The sequence below is a fragment of the Tachypleus tridentatus genome, chromosome 9, assembly GCF_004210375.1.
Source record: "Tachypleus tridentatus isolate NWPU-2018 chromosome 9, ASM421037v1, whole genome shotgun sequence".
Taxonomy (NCBI): domain Eukaryota; kingdom Metazoa; phylum Arthropoda; class Merostomata; order Xiphosura; family Limulidae; genus Tachypleus; species Tachypleus tridentatus.
The window spans coordinates 87,186,353-87,212,986 of record NC_134833.1 but is presented as its reverse complement, the minus strand read 5'-3'; the positions used below and the strand labels follow the sequence as shown (position 1 = coordinate 87,212,986).

Here is a 26,634-nt window from a genome sequence, read left to right as displayed (position 1 = left end):
GGGCACACTTATAGGTCACTGCTACTGTATAAAGGTTATCTAATATCAATTTCAGTTTCCGCTTGAATGCTTAAGGAATACCTAGCGGTTTAACTGTCACTACTGAAAGACGAAAATTAAAGTGTCATATGGCACCAAAGCTTAGATCCTCACAAGGTTTCTTTTGCTCATCTTTTATCTTTTCACTTTAATTGGATAATGCTTGTTCTTTAGATGTGTTAGAATTCATTAGCTTCTTTCAAACCAGAAGAAATGTTTGGATAAATTTTGAAAAAAGAATGTAACTTAAGCATAGGTTTGTTAATTCATCTTTTCATTAATTAATATAATGTAAAACTAGACGCTTTTTTATTATCTGCTTTTGTTTTTGATTTTGCCGTGGACATCAGTTTCGATTTAACATCGAATCCTTCTCTATGTCATTAGAAATATCTCTGTATCAAAAAGTAAAATACCTGGAATATCTAAGCCGCTAAGACATCTATGCAGTGAAAGTAGAAGTTCAATGTTAGATCTTCAATGTACTTTGCTAAACTTAATGGCGATTTTACCTAGAATATTTTAATCACTATTATTTTCAATATATAAATATATATTTCTACATTAAATGTTCTTATGAAACTCAAAATACTTAAATTAGGTGTATGATCCAGTAAAAACTGTTTGTTCCAGCTTAGTTATAAAAGTCTGATTAACGTATGGTAAATCTGGTTAGTAAATTTGTAGCTTTAATACAAAATAAACAGAGATATATCTGCGGGCTTACAACACTAGAAATTGGGTTTTGATACCCAAGGTGAGCAGAGCACAGATAGTCCACGGCGTAACTTTGTTTTTGATTTCAAAACAAATTCACCGTCAGACTAATTCTTACTATTAGATTCTAATAGGGTTAAATTCCGTAACGTTCTAGAACAGCACTATTGAAGGGGTTGATATGAAATCGTCATTAGAAGAATTTTTTCTACACTGAGGCTACACATTTTATACTCACGAAAATAAAAAAATCATCATTGATTATAGAAGGTTGTTGTCACAAAAAATGTTAATCTTTTATACCGAGTTTTACATACAAATTAGATTTACATTATGTAAAGAATATTCATAAAGAAAGATAAATGCTATTTTTTTTTTCCATACAGCAACACAAAAATGCTGTTGATAGCGAACCGGACAAAAGGAGAACCAGGTTTTATATTTAGATTTTTAAGATTCTACGTTTGGTCTGAAAATATTTAGTTTAAAGTAGCTACGTGACGAAAAACTTATGAGATAGATTAAACTTAGCTGGTGCTATAAGAGTGAAAAATGAGTCCTAGGAAATACTTTTGCAACTCTAGGTGTATTTAATACATATATATATATGTATGCATATGTATGCGTGTGTGAGCATTTTGTTCTATGTACTTTTGAAAGCATTCAAAGTCGATTTATTTTTCATTTCATTTCTGTTTTTTGAGGGTTTTTTAAGTCGCTAGATAAATTCCCCCCGTAGTTATAATTACAATACTGTTTAAAAGAATCATTTTGATTACTAACAACAACTGTTAATTTCTAGGCTCGTAACGAATTAAATTATAAACGTAGATGCCTTAAACTTTGAATTGATTGGAAGTAAGAATCATATAAACACATTACGTTTTACCAGATTGACCTGGCATTTACTTGAATTACTTCAGTTATATCTGATCGTAACGAATTGATTTGATTATCGTTAATTCTACAATTGTTTCTCAGGTCATTTACTTGAAAAAGGCCTCTGGTAGTTTCATGGTAAGTTTCTGAATCTATAACACTAAACTCTGAGGTTCAATTCCCCGCAGTGGACAGCGTTCATTTACTTCATTTATGTAATTTTACGCTAAAAACAAAAATAACAAGTAAAGTAAGTAAAATATACTACTTACTGAAATATTTTCATGTGTGGATTAATTAATTATACCATATAGATTGCCACGTGATTTTTAATTGCTATGTTCCTGAGTTAGATTAAGAAATATAACCTTTTTAAATGTTATTCTGTGATTCGTTTTAATATGTAACCATGCGGTGTACACCGTACAAAAACATCGTAACAAATGTTATGGTAGTGTTTAACAATGTACGTTTAGACACACTCAAATAGCTGCAGCTGTCGAAAATTTGAAAAAGATTTGCCATGTGTTTTGAACACCACATATTTCACTGAATCTACTTTTTTTTTTTTCTCTTTCAGAATATTTAGAGCACTGATTGGCTTATAACTTTTTGATTCAACTTCTGATTGGTCGTTATTATAATTCTTTGCACTAATTAACTGACGTGGTTTTATAATCTTGTTAGATAAATATAACTTCCTCCAAAGTCTTCAGAAAGCCATATTAATAAAATAGTTTCGTTTAATTTTGCTTTCTTTAGAAATACGTGACGTAATACATAAGACTATTTTCATTGGTTTTTAGAACGACACAGTAATATTTAAAAAGGATGAATCGAATTTTTTTCATTGACCACGAAAGAGTGCACCTCTGTAAGTAGCAAAGAAGGCACAAAATCTGCTTCGAGTGAAAGGTGTCTGCAAAGAAGCTAAACTTTGACAGCTTAACGTATAATTGTAAGTTTGTTTACAGTTATTCCTTTTCCAAACAACATGACCTGAAATGACTTATAAAAACTGATACCTTACTCATGTACATTTACGTAGTATGATGTAAAGACATTTCTAGGTTTCATTATCAGCCATGATGAAAGAGTTAGCAAAAAAGGATAACGTCTTTTACTTCTGAAAAATAGTCAACTGTAAGAAGGAGTTTGGGTTTCTGGATCTTTTGAAGTGTACTCCAGCTATTATTTATGACATTTTAGATACACAAAGCCTAAAACGTTGTCACATTAGCCAATTACTTAGCTTGCATCATTTTTAAAATCCCAAAATGAAAGCCAAATCAAGCACAAACATTTATAAAACATGTAATTAGAGGAGAATCTCGAGAAACAAAATATTCTATAATGTTTGTAACCAAATACGTTTCGCTGCCCGATTTTTTATAGATTAAAAATTTAATCATTTAACCATTTATCAATCTACAAACGTCGAATGATTTCGAATTGTGGTATTATAACTTTAATTAAAGTCTTATTTTTGATGTGTTTTTCCAGAAACTTCCTTCAAACATGTTAGAAATTATCCCATCCTCTTCTCCCTTATGGTGGCGTTTTTCTTACAATGCCAGTATGGTTAACATGGTTCCAAAAGAAATGCTACACATGGTGCATGCGCACTGGTATCGTTTTCCACCATTAAACCCTCTCTGGTTCCAAATTTTGGGTGTTGCTATGGTTCTTCTGGGAATACTTTGCATCTGCGGAAATGGTGTAGTCATTTACATCTTCTTAACAACCAAGTCGATGCGGACAGCGTCTAATATATTAATTGTTAACCTAGCTTTCTCTGACTTCATGATGATGGGAAAGATGTTTGTTTGTAAATAAACAAATATTTATTTACAATAAAAACGTAGAAAACAAATCGCAGTTTGGGGCTCATAACATCTGTTAAATCTTATTAAAAATAAAGCCATCCTTAGCCACTGAATTTGGAACTGATAAGATGAAAAAGTTGATGTTTTGGGTTTATTAAAAATAATTTTCAATTTTTATACACCTGGATCGTCAAGGTTAGACAGAGTTGACATTATTAATAGAGATATTATAGAAATGAAAAAGAACTGAGTCATGTCGACACTTCTAATTTAAGTAGTTTTGACGAAAACACTTTTTAATTTTCGTGAACTAAAGATTTGTTTAAATCATGCGACTGTTAATTTTTGGGTTTTTTTTCGTCAGATCACAATTTTTCAAATATAATTTCTGCGTACATTAAATTAGCTAACTCTGAGGACATTAATATCTGTATAATGTAGTATATCGTAATATCAAATTACGATAAACATTTTAAGAATAATAATCTCACCCGTTTATTAATCTTATTTTATATGTTGTATACTTGAATATTCAGCCAACAAATGCGTGCATTCATAACACACTGGCCCCCCAGTGGCTCAGTGGTATGTCTGCGAATTTACAACGCTAAAAAGCGGGTTTTAATACCCGTGATGAGCAGAGTACAGATAGCCCATTGTGTAGCTTTGTGCTTAATTCAAAACAGCAACATAACACCCTAATTAATTATTTAGACATATATTTATTAATCTCGTACATGAATATGATGTTTTGATTCAATTATATGTTTACATATGTAAAACCAATACGAGTCTTCATATTTTCAAATTATACTTAAGCCTAAAAATGTTTTAATACGCTGTTATTTGAAATATTTCACAGGTATAATTTTAGCAGCGCAAAACACTCGAATAATGTAAAATAGCTACAAGATTGTTTTGAGTCAAATAACACTCTGAAGTGTTTTTGTTTATAGATTTACGGAATGTTCAGTTTCTTATTTGGATGTGCCTCTATCTGGTCTATGGTCATGATCACCTATGATCGCTACCGCATCATCAGTAAAGGTTTCAGTGTTTCTACAATGACACACAATAAAGCGGCTTTGATGAGTATCTTTGTTTGGGCATGGTCTATAGGCTGGACTTTAGCGCCGTTGTTTGACTGGAATCGGTGTGTATATTTCTTCTTTTTTGAGGTGTAATAATACTATACGACTATACGTAAGCCTTCAACCATTATAATGTTCATAAGTCTAATTATTTTTAATCTGCCTATTTTGAAATGACTAAAAAAGTACAAAAAAGAGCAGTTTTCTTCCAAATCTGTTATAATTTCGTTGACAATAATTCTAAACTTCAGATCTGTTTCATAATTATACGTTGCTTTTAAAAAGTATTACATGCCTATTGATTTTTTTTAATATTATAATGATCTATTGTTAAATTATGGATAATTATCTTTAAACAACTACTTTCCAGTTATGTTCCAGAGGGTAACATGACCAGTTGCACTTTTGATTATCTCACCATGGATATATATTCACAGTCTCACATAGTCATTTACGCAACTGCTGTTTATTTTCTGCCTCTGTTTATTACAATCTACTGTTATTTCTTCGTTGTAAGAGCTGTTGCTGACCACGAAAGAAGTCTTCGAGAACAGGCTAAGAAAATGAATGCAACATCCTTGCGAGCCAACGCTGACCAACAAGATACACGTGCTGAGATTCGACTGGCTAAGATTGCGATGTTTAACGTAGGTCTCTGGTTCGTTGCATGGACACCATACCTCATTATTTCCTTTAATGGGATTTTCTCAGATGGAGCTAAACTAACACCACTAGCAACGATCTGGGGCTCAGTTTTTGCAAAAGCCAATTCCGTCTATAATCCCATCGTTTATGGAATCAGCCATCCAAAATATCGGGTAGTTCTGAAGGCGAAACTGCCTTGGCTTTTCTGTAACACTGACAATGACGAAAATTTCAGTACTGATAACAATGATACCTCTACTTTTATAACGGAGAAAGTTCAACTTCCCTTGAATATTTCTACTTAGAGTGCTCCCTAGTGAAATTTCTGGATTTGTGTAGTTTCCATTGATTGTAGTTATGTGATATTTATCATGCGAAACCTTAAATTAGGCGATAAAATTTAACAACGATGCAAAAGATACAGTGAAATAAAATACTCGATCATTGTGGACTTACACATCAGTTATTTGCAAAAGAAATGTTGAGTATACTGTGTGATCCTTTGTCAGAAAATTAAATTATATACGAGCAACTGAAATGGGTGAATAGCATGAGAAAGCGATTTTCCCAAAAAAATGCAAGAACGAATTTTTTTAGATGCGTGACAGAATATGTGGAGTATACGTGATTTTATTAAAATTAATCATTAACGTGTCCAAAAACCTGTTTTTAAAACTTTTTGTCATAGTCACCATCTCTGTTCTTGTCATACTTTAAAGATGAATGATTAATCTTTGATTTTTGTTAAACACAAAGTTACATGATGGACTATTTTTTCTGTGCCTCCACGGGTATCAAAACCCAACTTAGAGTGTCTTAAGTCCAGAGATTTACCGTTGAGCCATTGCCAATAAAAAATTCTATCAAGAAAGAGATGGTTACATAGAAAAAAATTGAAGCATGTCCTCCTTCACATCACCAGTCTATAGCATAAAGTGAAATCAATGTAACATAAGTTTAGTAAATATAACAAAATGGGTACAATACATTAACATTTATAACGTCTTTCCAAAATCCGGACAAAATAAAAATACGTAAAATAAATCAGAAGTAATATCTTTTGTTTTAAACTCTGAAAGCTGATTGTTATAAACGTGCTATTATCACACTTTGCTTTCCCTAATTTTGCCTACAAAACTTTATTTTCGTTATTCTTATCCCTATCAGAAATTGACTCATATCAATCTAAACATAACTCATTACTGTGTATTATGGTAATCGATAACACATACAATTAGAAATAGATTTGTTTCGTAATATTACTTTCTTGGTTTATCAGTTCTCTTTCTCTCAGATCTCCCGACATTCTTCTCTTTTGTTGAATTCCTGTCTGTTTTTTTCTTCTCAAAACCACGCTAGACAGAACACTTTCTTCCTGTTTTGCGTACATCAAATTGAAACTTTCCACAACAAAAGTGCGTCTTGTAATATCCAATCCTGCTGAACCTAGAGAAAAGGTCCGATTACATGAAGACTAACCAAAAGCAGGCCGCTTTCTCATCTCCCTCAGTTTCAAACGATATTTTTCTGAAGACATTCACCGATATTGATTGTATTCAATGTCAGTCGTGTTTCCTTCTAATCCATATTTTATATCAGACTCCGAAACTCCGGCGTATTATCACACTCTTCTTTCACAATTCATAGTCTTTTGTGGAGCGCTGATAAAAACAACAATAGTTTCATTGTCTTTACATGTACTATATCCTAGTTCACAACCTTTTGTTGAGCACTGATAATAATAACAATAACAATAGTTTCATTGTCTTTACATATACTACATCATAATTCACAATATTTTATATCCGTATACAATTAGTTGGGAAATACCATTCGTCTTCTCCAGTCCATCTTTACTACTCAGGATTGTTTTACCATAACATTAGTGGTTATGTTTATAGTGTGCTTAACCAACAAAGTCTGCCCTGGTACTTCAACACAAATACGCCTTCATAATCTCTTACAATCTCATGCACTTCCTGTTAGTTAGGAATTAATCCTTCAAATATTCTAACATGCTTTACCTATTCATAAGGATATAAGAGAGTTTCATGTTCACTTTCGTTACTATTACTACTAGCATCTAAACGTGTCATTCCACAAGTCTTAGGTGCGACTTTAATATACTATGGCATATTTACATGATACGTTGGTTCCAATACTTTTCCATCTTCTACACCTATCTTATAATATGTCACTTTGCCTACACGATTAATTACAGAGAAGAGGTCTGTCCTCCTCGCTATTATTCTATTTTCAGGTGCTATAGCCAATAGTGCAACTGACTGATTCACCTTAGGTTTTCGTTCTCTGGTATGGATCATTAATATCTCAACCATATAATACCTCTAAAAGTGGAAATCCTGTCGTAACTTGAGGGACTTCTCGATATTCAAATAGCACAAAAGGAAATATCATATTCCTCCAATCAAAAGAATTCTCTTGAACCATTACTCTTAGTATGGCCTTAATTGACCCATTATCTCTCTCCTACATCCCACCCATGGTCTTAATTGTCATATTATCTCTCTTACACATTCCATGGCCTTACTTGTCTCATTATCTCTCACACACATTCCATGGCCTTACTTGTCCCATTATATCTCTCACACACATTCCATGGTCATAATTTTTCCATTATCTCTCTCATATATTTCATGATCTTAAATGGTCAGTTATCTTTTTCACATATCCTTTGTCCTAAATTATCTCATTTTCTCTCTCACACATCCCATGGCCTTAATTGACCCACTATCTTTCTCACACATCCAATGACGTTAAAAGTCCCATTATGTCTCTCATACATCTCATTTGTTTAGGTTCTACTAGTGTGCTTCATTTTTACACTTGTCAACTTCCATAATTCTTCTATTATCTTCAGTCAAAAATTGCTACCTAAATCAGATAAGAATTTTTCATAAATCTGACCTATGAAATTAACATTAAACATGGTGAAACAGTAGCACTAGTGACAAAATAAACTTTTGTCAGAATATATAATTATTCCATTTCTCTGTTACTAAGAATTGTCCCATAATAGTGGCACTAACGGAACAAAAGGGTTTACTAATAATTGATAAACCAACCACCAATGGGTGTTTTACTTTCATGCCTCCGTAACCGGCTATCTGATATGCTGGACAGCTCTTAACATATTTCTCCAACTATACCAGCCCCCCAGTGGCTCAGCGGTATGTCTGCGAACTTACAATGCTAAAAACCGGGTTACGATACCCGTGGTGGGCAGAGCACAGATAGCCCATTGTGTAGCTTTGTGCTTAATTCAAAACAACAACAAACAACAACCAAATATACCCGTCTAGTAGTAGTTTTACTGATCCCTTCTTTTTTGTTTTATCTTGGAAAAGGATAAGTGAATCCATTTATTCATGTGAATTTCTATCACATATACATGAGTGTATTTGTATGAAGTTTGAATATCTTTACATATGTTGATAGAATCTATGCTGTTTATAGAATGATTTATCTTTTGTTATTGGCAGTTAATGTAATGCTCTGTCTTGGATTAACTTATTGTATACTGGTAAATTTATAGACAACGATTCTATCCACAAATAATTTTACGTTATGAATCGCTAACCATGCATTAACCAAAGTCATAATCTCTTTACATTCGAGTGTTACATTCCTGTTTTTACTGTAACCGACTGTTTTGCCCGAAAATGACTACGAAGATTTGGTTGAAGAATTAACAGGGTTTTTTCTTTACATCATGTACGTTTTTGTTTGTTTGTGCTTAAATACAAATATTCACACAGGACCATCTGTGCTATGTCCACCACTGCTATCGAAACTTGGGTGTAGCGTTATAAGTCCGAAGACTTACTGTTGTGTCATTGAAGGGTTTTACTTTGTGGGTGGGTGAATATTAATATGTTTGCCACAGGTTTTTGCTGTTAGTAGACTCTTCTATTAGTTTGTGCTGCATTTTAGATTAAATTTTAGAAGCAAGTTTGAAATATTTTTTGTAAGTTTTCTTTATTTTGGGTCCAATTTTAGGAAGGGTATATAATTTTATGTACTTATGGTTTAGTGAGTAATTTGTAACTTAGTATCTCTTTTCTGATTTTTTTATAAAATGTAAATTCACATTTCTGAAACTGGTGGAATTTTTCTCTAAATGTATTAACTGATTAAATTCAGGAGAGAGTTATTTCATTGGATAAGTTTGATATTTATAGTTTACTTTATAAATACTAATATTTCATCTTCTAAATGTTGCTTTCCTTTTCTTGGAAAAATGATAAAACCTAAAAATTCTAAAAGTAAATGTATTGGAGAATGTATTAAGAAGAATATTCCCATTAAATCATTCATTTTTTTAGTCTCGCTAAATATAATTAATTAGAAGTTCATAGAAACTGCTTTTGAATTTAACATTCTATAAGAAATGTAGCACTATCAAATAGTTGTGTTTTTTTACATTACAATTTTCGTGACACTTCACAAGTTACATTTTTGGAATTGAAGTTATTATTATTTTCTGTATCCTACGAAACGTTCCCCTGGTAGATCAGTGGTACGTTTATAGACTCACAGTGCTGGATTCCAGGATGCGATTATTTGCAAAGATAACACAGTGTAATTCTGTGTTAAAAAGAAAAACATAACAACAATAATTCTCCGGAAAGTTAAAAATTCGATTATGTGCCTAGATTTCAAATACTTTTTTGAATATATTTAAACCACAGCAAACTATTCCGTTTGAAACTCATTAAACTTAGTTAAAAACACTAAACAATGGGTAACAACAACAATACTGTAATGTTTTTATTATTAAATTTTCATTTGTTTATTAAAGCGTATATCCACAATTACTTCATTAACAAACATTTAGGCCTGGCATGGCCAAGCGTGTTAAGGCTTGCGACTCGTACTCTGAGGGTCGCGGGTTCGCATCCCCATTGCGTCAAACATGCTCGCCCTTTCAGCCGTGGGGGCGCTATAATGTTACGGTAAATCCCACTATTCATTGGTAAAAGAGTAGCCCAAGAGTTGGCGGTGCGTGGTGATGACTAGCTGCCTTCCCTCTAGTCTTACACTGCTAAATTAGGGACGGCTAGCACAGATAGTCCTCGAGTAGCTTTGTGCGAAATTCAAAAACAAACAAACATTTAATTGTCGTGCATAAATTCTGCATGTTAAATTTTAAAATAAAAGTATAAACATTCTTCAAAATTATTGTTTAAAATTCCAAGCGTGCATAAAATTTAATTTTTCCTCACTGTAGCAAATGTATAAATCTTTAATTTCCCCCATAGAGTACTCATCAATTCTTATTTTATCAATGTTTATTTCAACGTTACATTTCTTTTGGGCCCGGCATGGCCAAGCGTGTTAAGGCGTGCGACTCGTAATCTGAGGGTCGCGGGTTTGCATTCCCGTCGCGCCAAACATGCTCGCCCTCCCAACCGTGGGGGCGTTATAATGTGACGATCAATCCCACTATTCGTTGGTAAAAGAGTAGCCCAAGAGTTGGCGGTGGGTGGTGATGACTAGCTGCCTTCCCTCTAGTCTTACACTGCTAAATTAGGGACGGCTAGCACAGATAGCCCTCAAGTAGCTTTGTGCGAAATTAAAAAAAACAAATACATTTTTTTTAAAGACTAAACAGAGTTTCTTGTTAAGCCTTCCGTCTTTGCCTTTACAATCTCTATTCCTTTCTTAACTACAGTTCGAAATTAGCCTTAATTTCGGAACAATTTCGTTCCTTAGCCCTATAATATTTTTCAACAGGATCAAATTCTATGATGAATTTACTCGAATCTTCAAGTTTCGTTTTCACACATCCCGGATAAAAAAAACAACTCTGAACAACAAATCTCACTTAAAAAACAAATACGTGTTCTTCTCATCACTTTTAACGTCATGTTTCTGAATTAGCTTAAAGTGTTTTGACTACCAGACATCCATCATAGTTTAAAATATATTCTCCTATGTAACATTCATAAGTTCCTTTTGTAATTTACCTCATTATTTTATCCATGACATCAATCCTTCATTCTTATCAGGGAACTTAATGTTTCATTTTAATTCCTCGTTATTCACATGGGCAAAAAATATGTCGATATAAACTGTTCTGCCCTTCTGTCGTGTTTAATTTGCCAATAATTGTTATGTTAAGCAAGTCTGGTATTTGTCTTGGAAAAACTCTTATGTTTTAATATCGTTAGAGTTCTTGTTCTTTCCTATTTATAAAATTATTTTATAAATGAATTAGTCATATATCAACCGCCTTTACAGTAAGTATTGTCATTTTGTTCCATCCAATAACAACTATAGAATACTGAACAATGCTAACAATGAAAGAACATCTTATTTGATGAAAACTCGTTCATCACTAATCAACTACAGCTTACATTTAAAATATAGTCTTTCATCTATAATAGTTAACAAGTATATCTATAAGGTATTCAGTTATTTATGTTTTCTAGTTTATGGTAAACATACTATTGAAATTTTTGTTTGTGGTAGGTGATGAAGTCATCTTTGGTTAAAACCAAGCCTACTTCCTCTTCTTTATTTACACCTATTACAAAACTATTCCACCATTTGTTCGTAAAAGAGTAACCCAAGAGTTGGCGGTTGGTGGCGATGACTAGCTGCCTATACTCTAATCTAACACTGATAAATTAGGGATGGCTGGCGCAAATAGCAGTCGTGTAGCTTTGCGCGAAATTCAAAAACAAACGCTGTGAATCGTACGTGCTGCTATTCTCAATTATACTGGTATAATCTAACAATTATCTGTTTTCGCTTTTTTATAACTCATACCTCATTGCCAATTTTAGAAACACAAATTATCATTAGAGTTTTTATTAAAGAGTTGTTTTAAAACATTTTCATTTATGTTTCCACAGCGCGAACTGGCAGAAATAAGAAAGGCTATAAACGGTGGTTGAAAAACTTGCTAATCAATTGGTCCACTGTTTGGTCCACTGCTGAGAATGATATGGGATTTGATGTTGTAATTCTATAAAATGACATCAAAACCACGAAGACACACATACACATATTTATAAACGATAAAAGTTATTAAACATATTAGACGCATATGTAAACTCTATCAAATGAAAACACTTGTGGTTATTATATTGAATTCGATTAGAAAGACCAGAGAAAATTATTTCGATCATCATTTTCAGTTGGAGATGATGGATGATATGAATTTAATTTTAGTTTGAGGAATTAAGTTTATTTACTTAACAAAAAGAATTAAACATAAACAAACATCTGGATTTCGTTAGTTTCAGTCTTCTATATACAATCGAATATTAAAACTTTAACAGGTTTTCAGTCAGCTTTTTGACTTATAAATCATCTAATGTTAACAAACTAGAACACATATGCTACTTGCGCATATCCCGTCAAATATAACTGGCAAGTACAACCACCCCAACTCCACAGTATACCTTAACCTCACATTCATAGATAACTGAAACAAATAAATTTTGTGAAATCTGTGTTGTTTTATATATCCGCATTACTCGTGCAGTCGAACGTCGGTAAATTCCTTTGTCAGCCAATCAAAATCAACATTATTCATGAAATGAATTCGTGACGTATTCTTAGGATACTTATTGGTACAAATCAATAGATTAACTTCTAATACATAGGAAACCCAGTGAGTTTTGGTAATACGTATTTGGTTCCAACAATGGCTTTTAAGTCATGCCCTTAGCAACAAAAGTATAACCTAATATTGCTATTAGCTCAAGCAGTGAAGCAACTACGTAGGCGAGGAAATAACAAAATGAAAACTATAATATAAAGTAATGGTGAAAAACTTACCAAATTAAAAAATGTTATCAACCAAACAAGAAAACTACGTTTTGGACAACAGCCCTTCATCGAATTACCAGTGGCGATGAAACTATTAATATAATGGTCAGGTTGAAAAACAAAACCTAATATTGTTGTTAGTCTGTGTACTGAAAGTATAAAATAAAATATATAAACAACAAAACTGGAAAAAATATTCACAGATTTCTTAATTTAGAGCCTTGTTTTTATCAAAAGCGTTAGTGACGTAACAGAAAATAGTTAATTCAGAAACGATTTAAGTTTAAATTCAATCGATATTTTTACTTTTATGAAAATGTCTATGCCTTTAGCTCTAAGCTAGCTGATCCCACAATACGTCTTTACATTTATTATTCCAAAATTCATTGTACTTACACGGTTTCACGACGCCCCTCTCCTCACTGCTCCTTTTGCATTCCTATCACTAAAATCTTAATAGGTAGACAGTAACCAAACTATTCTATCTGCTTTATTTGTAAAAGTGCTAATATACCCATACCAGCCATCCTGATATACATTTTTACTTCAAGTGGGTTTCTCGTCATAACGAATCTTCAGAAATTATTTCACCCAATTACAAAGCTTTAAAAATCCAGTTTAAAAGTTTTCTACCCCACATTTTATTTTTAAAAATTAAGAAACTTAAAATATCACTCACAACGTTTAATCAATGATTTTTAGCTCATTTTATTTACTAAACACACACAACACACATGTAATAATAATACCACCTTAATTTTCCTTTACTAAACATTTATTTACCTAACCGGATTTGTAGCTTCATTGATTACTATTCAATATAAAAATGTGAAAATAATAACTTTAATCTTTAGAAGTACCCGCACTGTAATTCGAGTGTATCTAAAAAAATACATTGTCTTTAAACTGATAATATCACTATTTGGTTATTATACTGGGAAAATTTCTTCTAATCTTTACAAACATAATTATTTTTTCGAAACGCAAGTTATAAGTCTGTTATTTACATTAATGAGATAGGAAAATAATACTTTCAACTAAAAATTTTTTTATCAATGATCTAGGCTGTGCTTGCTTGCTTTGAATCTTGCGCAAAGCTATACAAGGGCTATCTACGCTAACAGTCCCTAATTTAGCAGTTCAAGACCAGAGAGATGGCAGCTAATCATCACCACCCACTGCCGGCTCTTGGATTATTCTTTCAATGAACAGTGTAACTGACTGTCACATTATAAGACCTCCACAGCTGAAATGGGAACATGTTTGAACCCACAATCCTCATATTGCGAATCAAACGCCCTAACCACCACTAGACAGTGTATCCATAATGAATAAACTGTGCTACAATGGGCAGCAGTTGGCTTGGAAACGGTTTCTCACACGACGTTTCGTAAGTCTTCTGAAGAAAGAAACTCTTTCCCGAATCAGTTACAACCTATAGTAATTAATTAATTTTATTTAATTTTTTGCGTTAAATAAATTATTAGCATTTGAGAAAATTTAAAGCTATATTATATTTAATACTATATTTTATGATCTTACATAAATTGTTCAATACTGACCATACACCATTCTTAGTTGACATCAATGTTTTTAAATATTTCGATCAATAGAAATCAAACTATAACCACAGCGCTGAGGAAAAAATAAATATTATAAGTGTATTACATCCAATGTGTTCTACTTACAACATGCATAAATGCATCACAAAATAACCAAAAACTACAATATTTCTCTTATGTTTTCATATTCTGATATGATCCACATAAAATATATAGCTACACGTTACACCTTAAACCTATCACCTAAAAGTCTTTGAACATTTCCATTTCCTTTTTACTAAGAGATGAAGAGATTTTGTGTTTGTCCTTTTCTGGATAGTTGTCAAAATTACTTGAGTCTCCTTCAGACTTCACCTCAGGGACAATGGGTGGCTGAAGAGGAGTTGGTGTAGAAACAGAAGATTAAACAAAAACAGCTGTTGTAAGATCGCCACTAACTGCTTAAACAGACATTAATCAATGCAATGGATATTGAAAATTTGCTCCTATGTGTATATATAGATTGATACATATATAGAAATCACTAATACCAACATTTAACTGTTGTCTTCTCAAACATTTCTATGTAGAAGCCACTGATCGATAATAATTACTTCACATCATACACTGAAAAATGAAAACCAGATCAAGGAACAGAAGGAAGGAAAAAAAAAACAAGAGCAAGGAGAAAGAAGAAGGCTTATATATACTGAGCTAAAAAGACGCATGCGTGGTGAGAAATATAATCTTAAAACCAGTTTAAACTAAATATTATTCCGCATGATTCTCAAAAGTTTTCTGTTTCAAAAGTAATTAAAACAAAATTAAGAGTAAAAAATATTTTTATTTCTTGTTTGTTCTCGTGATTCATGGCATGATCACGTTTAAGTGGCGTCACGACGGTACAAAATGTAACGTTAAGCGTCTCTTATGTAACGCCATTTAAGTGTCAACTGACTGACTGACAGACAACGCACTACTACAAAGTGAATCAAGTTGTTAAAACTGGTGAACTTTCCAGTCAACCCTCGGCTCCACTTTTTGGGGAAATTAATTATATTTAGTTCGGAAAGACGCATATGTGGTGGGAGATATAAGTTTAAAACCAGCTTACATTTAGATATTATTAAATATATTTCTCAACTGAAATGGAATTATAATAAAAATAACTTGCTGGTTCGTCAGCTCTTTTAAAGATGGAGTAGCACTAATTGAAGTAAAACTAAATAAATGATAATAAATTAAATAAATAACATTGTATTATTAGTCCTTACTCTAATTGTGATTTATTAATGATTCGTTAATTTTTTAGTTGAAAAAAATTACACTTCACGACCTTAATCTACTACTTCACACCGTAATTGTTGTTTGTGCAATTCGATAGTTTCATTAGCCTCTCAACCATGCACTGTGAGTTTGTCATTTCACAACTGGCCTGATAAGCTGTGATATTGAACGAAAGGCCTTATCGGTACCGGATGTAGCAAATATGGTATTATTGTACATTCTTTTTTAGTTTCACTAATAAGTTTTTATAATTATAAGACTTACGAAGTTGCTTTCAACGTTTTTTCTAGGAAAACAAAGAATAAGGAAGCAAAGTTAATTACACGAAATGAAAATTTGGAGTCATTTTCATGTTTCTGAATCATTACTAAACTGATGTTCAAATAACATTAAAATATTTAACGTTTAAACATTCTTGAAGTAAGACAATTTGATATTTCAACTTGATAGATATATTTAATTTGGTGTCATTTAGCGCACACAATAAAGCTTGCAAGACTGATCACTGAGTTTAAAAGATGAATATTCATCATAATACTACATATATATATGTGATACAAGCAAGTTGCAGGAATTGATATAATGATTAATCGATTTAATTGAATTATCAATGAAATATCCTTCTTATAACTCCAGTGTTTCTCTATCTATAAAATGATTGAAACTTCTAAAATCTCTATTTTGGGCTAATAAGTAAACATTTTTACTACCTTAACTCTTTTGTTTAAAACATCCTCCCAGCTTATTCCTTTGAACAATCGGTGTCTTTTGATGTCATCAGCCCCATTCTGAAATAAATTAACCATTAGTTCCACTTCTATACACCGCAAACATTTCCCCATTAAATGTCAGATACGAAAGACTTTAATTTTATAACAGTCATTTCAAACAGTAAGGTATAAATTATCTTCAGTGAACTCAATTTAGCAAGAAAACAGACACATGTTGTCTGTTGGGCATATAATACGTTTTAAAACAACAAAACCTCTTGATTTAATATGAACGTAAGTCCAGCATAGTATTATTTAGTTTATGAACCTTAGTGTTATACACATACTAATTATTTCCATTGCCGAAATTTCATCTCTTCACAGAAGTTTTGGTATAAAGGGTTTCGTGAAGTCAGCTTTGGCAGAAAAATACATCGTTTACGAAAGAAAATCGTGTATTTTTCTTCTAACATATAATTCAAACTCCACAGCGCGACAAACCTATAAATTAACACCACAATTGGTAAAGCCAGAGAAGTGATGTAATATTTCTATCATAACAATAGTAAAGAAAGTACGTCTTAAGGTTTATTCGTACTACAAGTTTTTTAAAAACGTTTAGATGCCCTTCTAGTTCACCTAGTTATTCTATCCAATGTTTTGTTCTTGTTTTGTTTTTCATAATTTCGCACAAAGCTACACAAAGGCTATCTACGTTAACTGTCCCTAATTTAGCAGTGACAGACTAGAGGGAAGGCAGCTAGTCAACACCACTCACTGCCAACGCTTGGACTATTCTTTTATCAATGAATAGTGGGATTGAACGTCGAGTTATAACGCCTAACTGTTGAAAGGGCAAACATGTTCAGTGATGAAGATAGAGCCGCGAGTACCCTAACCATCTGCATATGCCATGCCTGTATAGAATGAAGAGTCCTTAAAGTGCTCGAAGGCATGTAGTTTAATAAACCTGTGTGTGTACTTGTAAATCTCAGTTTATACTTAAGAAATTAGTCTCAAAATCTCTTTTTACATAAGAATTCTTACGCTTGAATTGATATAAAATGCAGTGCTAAAGATGCGTTCTGTTTCCGTATTTTTTCAGACCTCTTAAGACAGAATTATCGATCATTTTCAAGACTTCTTTAGCACTGTATTTTTAATATTAATTCAAGCGTAAGAATTTTTATGTAAAAAGAGATTTTGAGACTAAATTTTATGAAAAGCAGGTAGAAACGCATCAACAATGAAATTAAAATTGTAATAAATAGCACATGAAGTTAACAAAAAACAAATTAATCTAGTGCCATAAAAAGTATAGAATAAATAGGACTGTTCAATCACAATAGCGGTGAATACTGTATGGGTCAAATACAGCATCTCTACCCCGTAAAAGATGAAAACAAATGGGGCTAAGACTAGGTAATTAGACATAATCCAGTATTAATGGTATTGAATAACACATGGCATCAATTCGATAACTACAACAAGCTATCTAAAGTAAACAGTTTGTTTATACATGGTATTCGCACTGTAATATATCTGAAGAACATATGGAATAGAAATGGAAAAATAAGGAAAGTATTGTAGCGTTGAATATCGTATCAAATAAATAGCACCGAAAAATATATTATACCATGTTCTTATTACAATGTTACTGGATAATATAAGAAACAAACTAGTGTTGAAAAATGTAGAATTAACACAGCAGTTAGAACAGACTAGTGCTGAGGAAATTATGAAATCTGCAAAAACTGATCAATTTGGGGCTATCTTCAAAACATTATGTAAGCAGTAATAATAGATGCAAGACAGGTGAATCATTGTACTCTTATACAAACCTAATTACTAAGCTGTAGTCCTAGCTCACCTTTCTTATTTATAAAAACTGTATATTTCAACACCACTGTGTGACTGCTATTTTCCGTCTGAAAGTTTACAGATACATATATGTGTTCTTATGATTTGTTTATATTAAGTCCTCTAGTGGATCAGAGTTGATAACTTTAGAGACTCACAATACTAAAATCGGGAGTAGATACCTCGTGATGGACAAAACTTCAGGCAGTTTATTGTGTATCTTTTCGTTAAAACAAATACAGTACAAAAGCTTATCATGAACAACGATAATGGTTCATAATAGGTATCGCACAGGAATTTGCTCAAAGCTCTAATAGAACGTTCGGGCATAAACCACCTTACAAAGTAGACTTATTATTGAAACAACATTTAAGATATTCCTTTTCAATAGTTGAGACCATTAAAACATTGATAACAAGCAAAATAAATGATTTCACGATTTAAAATAAAATCACAGTTTGCCCATTTGTTCGAATTACTATTATTATTGTTTTACAAGCTCACAGCAAAATCGGCAGGGTATTTTGCACCAAATTCTAAACAAATATACTATATAAAATTCTGCGTATGTCCATTACCTATTTTAAAAGTTAAATATTCACTGAAATTTGGTTTAGTAGTTATAGCTAGGTAACAGATACGATATTGTTCTGAGCAGTTTCTTTTGTACTCGGCACGTGTTAAACATGTGTTCAGGAAACTTTAGGCATAAAGTCATCTGGATCAGTAAACAATGAGCTTAAAAGACGCCAAGCTGTATTAAAAGCAAGGTTTTGAATGTATTTGTTTTATTTGAAAATGCTTCTTTTCTACTTGTGAAATTCTCTATGAACTTAGTGAGGATTGTGTCTTACTTTAAACATATATGTGCCCATTATATAAATTGAGAATTTAAAATCTAAAAATAGAGACTGCAAAAAAGTAAGCAAACAAGAGAGACCAATTACTGACAATTTGCTCAAAATAAAATAAAAAAAAAACCTATCATGATTCAACTATAAAGTTATTATACACTGTAGTGTAGGAACCCACACGAATTTCGCAAAACTAATAGAGTGGTTTTAAATGTAAATGGACCTCCGTAATTTTGTCTTCCTGCAGTATTTTCGAAATCGTTCACTTTTCGCTATAAAAAAAATAGGGTGTTTTCTTAGTATGAGCATTAATTGGGAACTACAACTCGTACATTTTCTTGCCTGTCTTATGACATATTCCCGATTATAATGTTACTCGATTCTCCATTGTTCATCGTTACTTGAGTATGCTGTCTTTACAAGAATATCCGTGACAATATTTCAGTAAGATTTTAAGAGAGGAGAATCACCAGAGTAGATTTTCCTAATCAGACAATAGTGATGATTCTTTCTACTGTTTCTTATACTTAACTTAAATCATAGGTGCATATTCAGTATTTAATATCACTGCATATAGGACTATTACATATTACTATTGCTATTTTTAAGTAGTTGATATTAAGGTGGCTGTTGTAAGTGCTGTCGATAATTAGCGACATACGCTAAGTATGTCTATGGTGTATATTTTGCATGGAATATTTATATTGCCTTATTCTAACAAACACAAACTGTTGAAGACCTCTCAAGGTAAGCATGTTAGTGCGTCTCTCTACATTGCATTATTATGTGTTGTATTAACTTAGAAGAAACATTATTCCATTTTTATGAGACTGCTTTGTTACTGTTCGTCTTTTGTTATATTAGAATGCAACATTGTTGAGAAACAACCACTAAATCTGTGATGAAACAAGCTTTGTCTTCAAAATTGTCCATTGAGAACAGATTTACATTTTGTTTGTTGTAGTTGCATACAAGTAGATGTGTTATTTATTTTGAATAAGTACAATCTGGTGATTTGATAGGGGCAGGGAGAGAGCCAATGCAACTGTAAACTGTTGAAAAAATGTAACATTCAACTGAACGCATATGCACTTTTGTAGCTTACAATTTATTCTTCATAAATGGATATTAAAAATAGATGAGATTTGTAAAAATATTATATTTTCAAACTAATAACCGGAGACTCTAAGAAAAGAAAGACAAACAAGATTTGAAATAGTGTCTACTCTATTTTCTAAAGAACTATATTTTCACTTCAGTAAAACTGATAAACATGAAGTCAAAATAGGGAATTATAGCTTAAGAAAATAATGTTAATAGTCTCCAGTCATTAGTTTGAAAATATAATTTTTGCATTTTGACTCAACTTGTATCTCTACTTTTTTAACAATCTCTATTCTCTTTTTTTAAATTAACAATTTTTTACTAATCTTGAATTAATGTTCTGCATAGAAATTTCTCAAAAAATTTGTTATTTTGAATTTCGCGCAAAGCTACTCAAGGGCTATCTGCGCTAGCCGTCCCTAATTTAGTAGTGAAAGACTATAGGGAAGGCAGCTAGTTATCCCCAACTAACCGCCAACTCTTGGGCTACTCTTTTACCAACGAATAGTGGGATTGACCGTCACATTATAACGCTCCCCGGCTGAAATGGCGAGCATGTTTGGTGCGGCCGGGATTCGAACCCGTGACCCTGGGATTACGAGTCAAAGAAATTTCTTAAAGCAAAACTAGTTTTATGTGTTTCCTCCAGATAACATATATGTGTAAACGAAGTTATTACACCCCGAAATCTTTATTTAGTTCCAGCACTAGAATTTGTACGAATCAAAATCGCTCTCCCTGGACTATTGCTGAACTTTCATGTCTTGAATTACTAATAAAAGTAACTACCAACTCAAATTTCACACTCTAAAATAATGTTGAAAGTTACTTACATCTTTCATACCCTTGATAATTTTCAGATTTTAACAAAAAATTATCTCACACAACGTGGAATATTTTATAAAAACATAATAACACCACATCAACATAAAAATCCGCAGAAAATTAAATAACTAACAAAACATAAGAAAAATCTTCAATGATAAGTTTTGTATCTTTAAACCGTAATAGAACTTTACCTTCATGCATCCTAGACGCTTCGTGCGATCTGGAACAAGTAATTTCTTTATTAGGTCCCTGAAAGCAAGAAGTAGTTTAAAACTGGTAAATGAAACAGTGAAATAACTAATAAATCACATATCGTTTAATACCCTCTAATTCATGAATTTGTTGTTACGATAATCTGTAGTAAGTATGATATTATAGTTTTACAACCTAATCTATATAGTTACTACTAAAGGTTGCTATAACAATTTTGAAATCAACAGGCCTTACTTCGCCACTGGGTCTATGTACCGTGGCCATTCTATTTTTCCAGCTAGAATCTTTTCGTAGATAGCAACTGGGTTGTCATCGAAGAAAGGCGGATACCTGCAAAAAACAATTCGAATTAATGTTGTCTGTCTTTCAACTTTGGAATACAGCCTTCTTGGCTGAATAATCAAAACTTAAAGTGTTTCAGACAAAAAAAAAACAAAATACTAAGTTAGTAACATAATAATGATTTTACTGGAAAACAGTCTTTTTTTTTTCTCCTCCAGGATTCTTACTCGGCATTTACCTTCTCTTTTAATAAATTATTTGCTGCGTTTACTTTTTATGTCATTTTTAGATACCCAAGCATGTGTGCCATTGTTTATAACGCTGTCGTTTACTTGGGGATATGAACACATTTTCAAACCTGACGCCCCCAAAATACTGAGAGACGCTATTAATACACAATTCAATGACACATTCGGACTCAGTGCTTCTGAAAATATACTCCTATATTCTCATCATTCCTAAGCAACTTTTCGGGTGTGTTTTATCCCTTTTTGGAGCCTCTTAGTGGAGGCTTACTTCATATAGATAAGAACAGCCCCGAGAGACCCTGAGTTTTGCTACCTCTAATAATGTGGGAAGGATTAGCCAAGAAATAAATTCATAAACATTGAACTTGAATTAAAATAGAATGATTACACAATTTACAATGCTAATTGTACAATACCTTCAAATACAGAATACTTATTTATACAGCTATTTTCTTGAAATTATTGTAATTGTACGAATTTTGAGCAAGAGCGCATTTTGATATGTTCTGAAACAACTTTATTTCTAACTCTTAGTGGTATAAACCACTGTCCAGTCAAAATCTCAAAAGAGACGAATATATAGGCCTTATGCAGTTTACAAAAAAATTATATGAAGACTTAAGTTAATTGATTTATCATGATGGTATATTAGAAAGTTTGATTACGTAATAAGTTATGGTACTAAGTGATTTGGCCCAACATGGTCAGGTGGGTTAAGGTGTTCGATTCGTAATCCCAGGATCGCGGGTTCGAATCCCCGTCGTACCAAAAATGCTCGCCTTTACAGCCGTAAGGACAATATAATGTGACGATTAATCCCACTATTCGTTAGTAAAAGAGTAGCCCAAGAGTTGACGGTGGGTGGTGATGACTAGCAAATAGCCCTCGTGTAGCTTTGCGCGACATTCAACAAAACAAACAAACACTAAATGAGTTAGGTGAATTAATAGTGTAATTCTAATGGTAAAAAAGCAGAAGTTTTATTTGCTTATTAATTATGAAGGTAGTTTTTATTCATTATTACGGCTATAAAAATTGCATTAAAACTTATCTTCACTAATTTAATTCTGATTAACAATAAAGTATCAAAAATTGGTTTTAGTTAATTATGGTAACACATTACTATCATGATGATGGTTGAGTTTATTTCCGCAGTATCTGAGAAATCTTGAATACTATAATTAAAATTTTAGATAGTTGTAGAGCCCAGCATGGCCAGATTGGTAGGTAGCTTGACGCACACACGTGCTGGCCCTTTCAGCTGCAAAGCATTATAATATGAGGGTCAATCCCACTACTCATTGATAAAAGAGTATCCCAAGAGTTGGCAGTGATGACTAGCCAATATATAGACAAATGAATAAATAAATACTGCATGTGATGAAAAAAATATTCATTTAATATAATTTTTATCCTAATAAAGTTGCCCACACTACGATGTTGAAACAGTTTCATTGATCGATTGGAAGTAAGCACAATGCTACACAATGGGCTATTTGTGCTCCGCCCACCACGGGTATCGAAAAACCGGTTTCTAGTAGTATAAGTCCATAGACATTCAGCTGTGCCATTGGGAGATGTTAAAACATACGACTTGGTAATTTCCTGTTAAGATTCACTAGGGACGTACTAAAAACAATATATATTTGCTCCTTGTATCTGGTCCCCCAGTGGAACAGCGGTGCGTCTGAGGACATATACTTCTAGAAACCGGGTTTTCGATACCCACAGTGGAAAGAGCACAGATAGCCCATTGTGTAGGTTTATGCTTAATGACAAACAACGACATGTTTACCTATGTACGTCGAAAGATAAAGAGAACTACATTGAGTAGAGAAAGCTAGCAGTGATTGAAAAGACTGTTAATATATTATATATAATTATTAATATATATATTAATATATATTAACTTATAAATGAATCATTGCTGTATAACTTATTGTTTGTGAGAATATATTTTAGTTTTAGTAACTTTAGTTAAATTAATTGTAACTTCTGAAACTTGAGTTTCATTTAATTTTGGATGTGTTTATTGCTACGACATTTTTCTTTTAAACCAACAATAAATGGGTGTATATATTAAAAGATAAACCGAGAAGGCTTTTTGTCCTTTTAATCAAAACTGCATAATGTGATGATAAAGTTTACATTTCCTACTGATGTTGGGGGAAGGGTTAAAAGAAAAGGAATGGTAAAAGTTTATAAAAATAAATAAAACTAAAAAATAAAATGTGACTATGAAGGAAGAATTAGTGTGCCTAAGTCTCTTACTTTGTCATTGAGATCATTCCTAGTGAAATGTCAATAATTTCAAAAATATTAAAAACGAATACATAAGTGTTTAACAAATGTATATCAGTATTACTTTCTGACAACACAGATTGAATATCCACTTACCCAGCTAGCATTTCGTAGATTAATATTCCCAGAGCCCACCAGTCGACTGCTTTGTTGTAACCTTTATTCATTATGGTTTCCGGAGCTAAGTATTCAGGTGTTCCACATAAGGTCCATGTTCTATAACAATTAACCACAAATCAAGTATATTTAATAGTAATCTTGAACGAAATACATACAGTAAGCAAGACAGAAAGAATAAGTTACCGAATGTAACTTATGTATAAAACTAGCCCTGGAGTAATCAGAAAATAGTAGTGATATTGAACTCGAGAGGAAACAAAGTTGACAAAATATGATATATGTGTAGTATAAATCCTGAATAACATATGAAATTAAGTACATATTAAATCCAACCGTAGATGAAAAAAAAGTTACCAAAAATAGCTTATGTGTAGTTGTATGTATAAAACCTTGGATAAAGTCTCGGGTTTAACTTTTAGTCTTAAATATTATCTAATCAAATGAAAAATGGAGAGAATTGCTTATTACTTGTATGCCTTGATATTTCCTTCGAATTTAATAAATGAAGCAATGAAATATTTAAAAAAATTGTAATATTGTGAAATCATGTTCGAATGTTTGTTTATTTTCTATAAAGCACAAAGTTATACAATTGACTAGCTGTGATGTCTACATTACGGGTATCGAAACCCAGTTTTCAGCATTATAAACCTCCACAATTTCCGCTGCGCTACTGCGTGTAGCATACCAATGAAAATCTAAATTTGAAGTTATTTTACTTTACACTTTATACTTAAATTTATTGGTACAAATTTGAAAGCTCAAGGTCCTTATAAATATGAGAACAAAATTAACACCATTAGAACTGAAAATGAAATAATAAACTGTGTAGTTTCTCTCAGTAGTATATTCGTATAAACTATAAAGTGTCTAGTTTCACGATAATTGCTCCAAGTGCCCTTTAGCAGTCCTAGTTATATAATTAGCGTTGCATCTAATAAAACATACCATGAGTAAATTACTTTTTCGATAGCTGTTCTAAAACTTTAAAATATTTTTATAACTTTCATGAGTCCATTCACAAAATGTCAACATTGCACATTGAATTAATTCTTTTAAATTTTTACTTAATACAAAAAATATAAGGTCCACGCTACAAAATATTTATACATATTTTTACCGTATTTTTACCTGTCTGTTAATTTTTTAGCGAAACCAAAGTCTGTGATCTTGAGATTACCATCTCTATCTAATAGCAGATTCTCGGGTTTCAAGTCTCTGTATACGATTTGGTACTTGTGAAGATATTCCAGAGCTAAAACTATTTCTGCTGCATAAAATGTTCCCATTGTACTATTGAATCTGCCAGCATTTCGCAGGTAAGAGAACAACTCTCCACCACAGACATACTCAAAGAGCATGTAGAGGGAGCTATCGTCATGTGTTGACCAAATCCTTGAACAAAGAAAGAATTTCCTTTAATAATATTTGGAATATTTGGGAGCTAATAACGTTAGAAGTAAGGTTTCGATTACTATGGTGGACAGAATTTAAGTGGGTCATTGTATTTAATTAACAAACGTGTCAAAAGATTGAAATTAAAACTTCCGTTTTTAAGAATAGTCCTCTTATAATTGTGTGATCACCATAACTCAAGTACCACGTTTTTAAATCATATAACAACACTAAAATTAAAGAAGAAACTAAAAATTACCAATTCTTCTGAATGACGAGTAATGTTAATTCATGTGAAATAAATGAATGCTATTAAAATACACAATATGCTATTAAATATAAACAATGTACTATTAAATATACACAACATACTGTTAAAGATAAATAATATACTTTTAAAGATAAACAATATGCTATTGAAATAAATAATTTGATGTTAATAAAACTACTACAGCTAATTCTTGTGTGTAGTGAGTTAAATATAACTGACAGAAATAATTCTTCATACCGAAACAGTTACTGTTTAAGTAATTACTGATATAAGTTGCGTTTTAAACTTTAATAATTCCTCCCTTAAACCAACATATTACACACAACTACATCCTCTACGAGTTTGATCTCTTATCCAAATGGAAGGCGTAACCTTCTGCTGGCCAGTAAGTTCTTTCCAATGATTGGAATGAAATAACATTTGAAAGGAAACAAAAATATTAATATTTTTTCGTATTCAGCCATCTTGATGGGCCCTGGTTGATAGTGGATATAGCAGATATTTTGTAGTTGACATATTATTAGGTTTTTGTTTCCTTTAAGTTCTCATAATTTAGTGGGATTCATTAACAAGATAAAAACACTTATAATCTCACAAAGTACGTGAAATATAATCCGACA

General features: G+C 32.1%; 2 protein-coding genes across 6 annotated transcripts in view; one reads left to right on the top strand and one right to left on the bottom strand.

Annotated features, from left to right (window-relative positions):
* Positions 1-2,504: 2,504 nt before the first annotated feature.
* Positions 2,505-6,000, top strand: LOC143225691 (lateral eye opsin-like). Of its 3 annotated transcripts, none has more exons than XM_076455553.1 (3): positions 2,505-2,593; positions 4,418-4,614; positions 5,070-6,000. In XM_076455553.1, exons 2-3 carry the CDS (start codon positions 4,427-4,429, stop codon positions 5,500-5,502), a joined length of 621 nt encoding a protein of 206 aa, XP_076311668.1. In that variant the 5' UTR covers positions 2,505-2,593; positions 4,418-4,426; the 3' UTR covers positions 5,503-6,000. The 3 variants fall into 3 exon arrangements, with proteins under 3 accessions (XP_076311668.1, XP_076311666.1, XP_076311667.1); XM_076455551.1 differs by having other exon boundaries at positions 4,923-6,000; XM_076455552.1 differs by lacking the exon at positions 2,505-2,593 and having other exon boundaries at positions 4,157-4,614; positions 4,923-6,000.
* A 133-nt stretch (positions 6,001-6,133) lies between these two features.
* Positions 6,134-26,634, bottom strand: part of LOC143225690 (cAMP-dependent protein kinase catalytic subunit 3-like) — a 52,483-nt gene continuing 31,982 nt past the window's right edge. Inside the window, exons 3-8 of one of the 3 annotated variants that reach the window (XM_076455549.1) lie at positions 25,480-25,743; positions 24,325-24,444; positions 21,632-21,727; positions 21,376-21,433; positions 16,539-16,616; positions 6,134-6,858 (exon numbers count right to left, since the gene is read on the bottom strand). In XM_076455549.1, coding sequence (XP_076311664.1) covers positions 6,832-6,858; positions 16,539-16,616; positions 21,376-21,433; positions 21,632-21,727; positions 24,325-24,444; positions 25,480-25,743 — 643 coding nt within the window. In that variant the 3' untranslated portion in view covers positions 6,134-6,831. Of the gene's footprint in view, positions 6,859-14,438; positions 14,935-16,538; positions 16,617-21,375; positions 21,434-21,631; positions 21,728-24,324; positions 24,445-25,479; positions 25,744-26,634 lie in introns of those variants that run through there. The other 2 variants (XM_076455548.1, XM_076455550.1) reach the window with 2 other exon arrangements.

Coding starts and splice junctions, on each gene's coding strand:
- LOC143225691 (XM_076455551.1), top strand. CDS start 4,427: ATGTTCAGTTTCTTATTTGGATGTGCCTCTATCTGGTCTATGGTCATG. Junction 4,615..4,922: donor CCGTTGTTTGACTGGAATCG/GTGTGTATATTT, acceptor ACTACTTTCCAG/TTATGTTCCAGAGGGTAACA.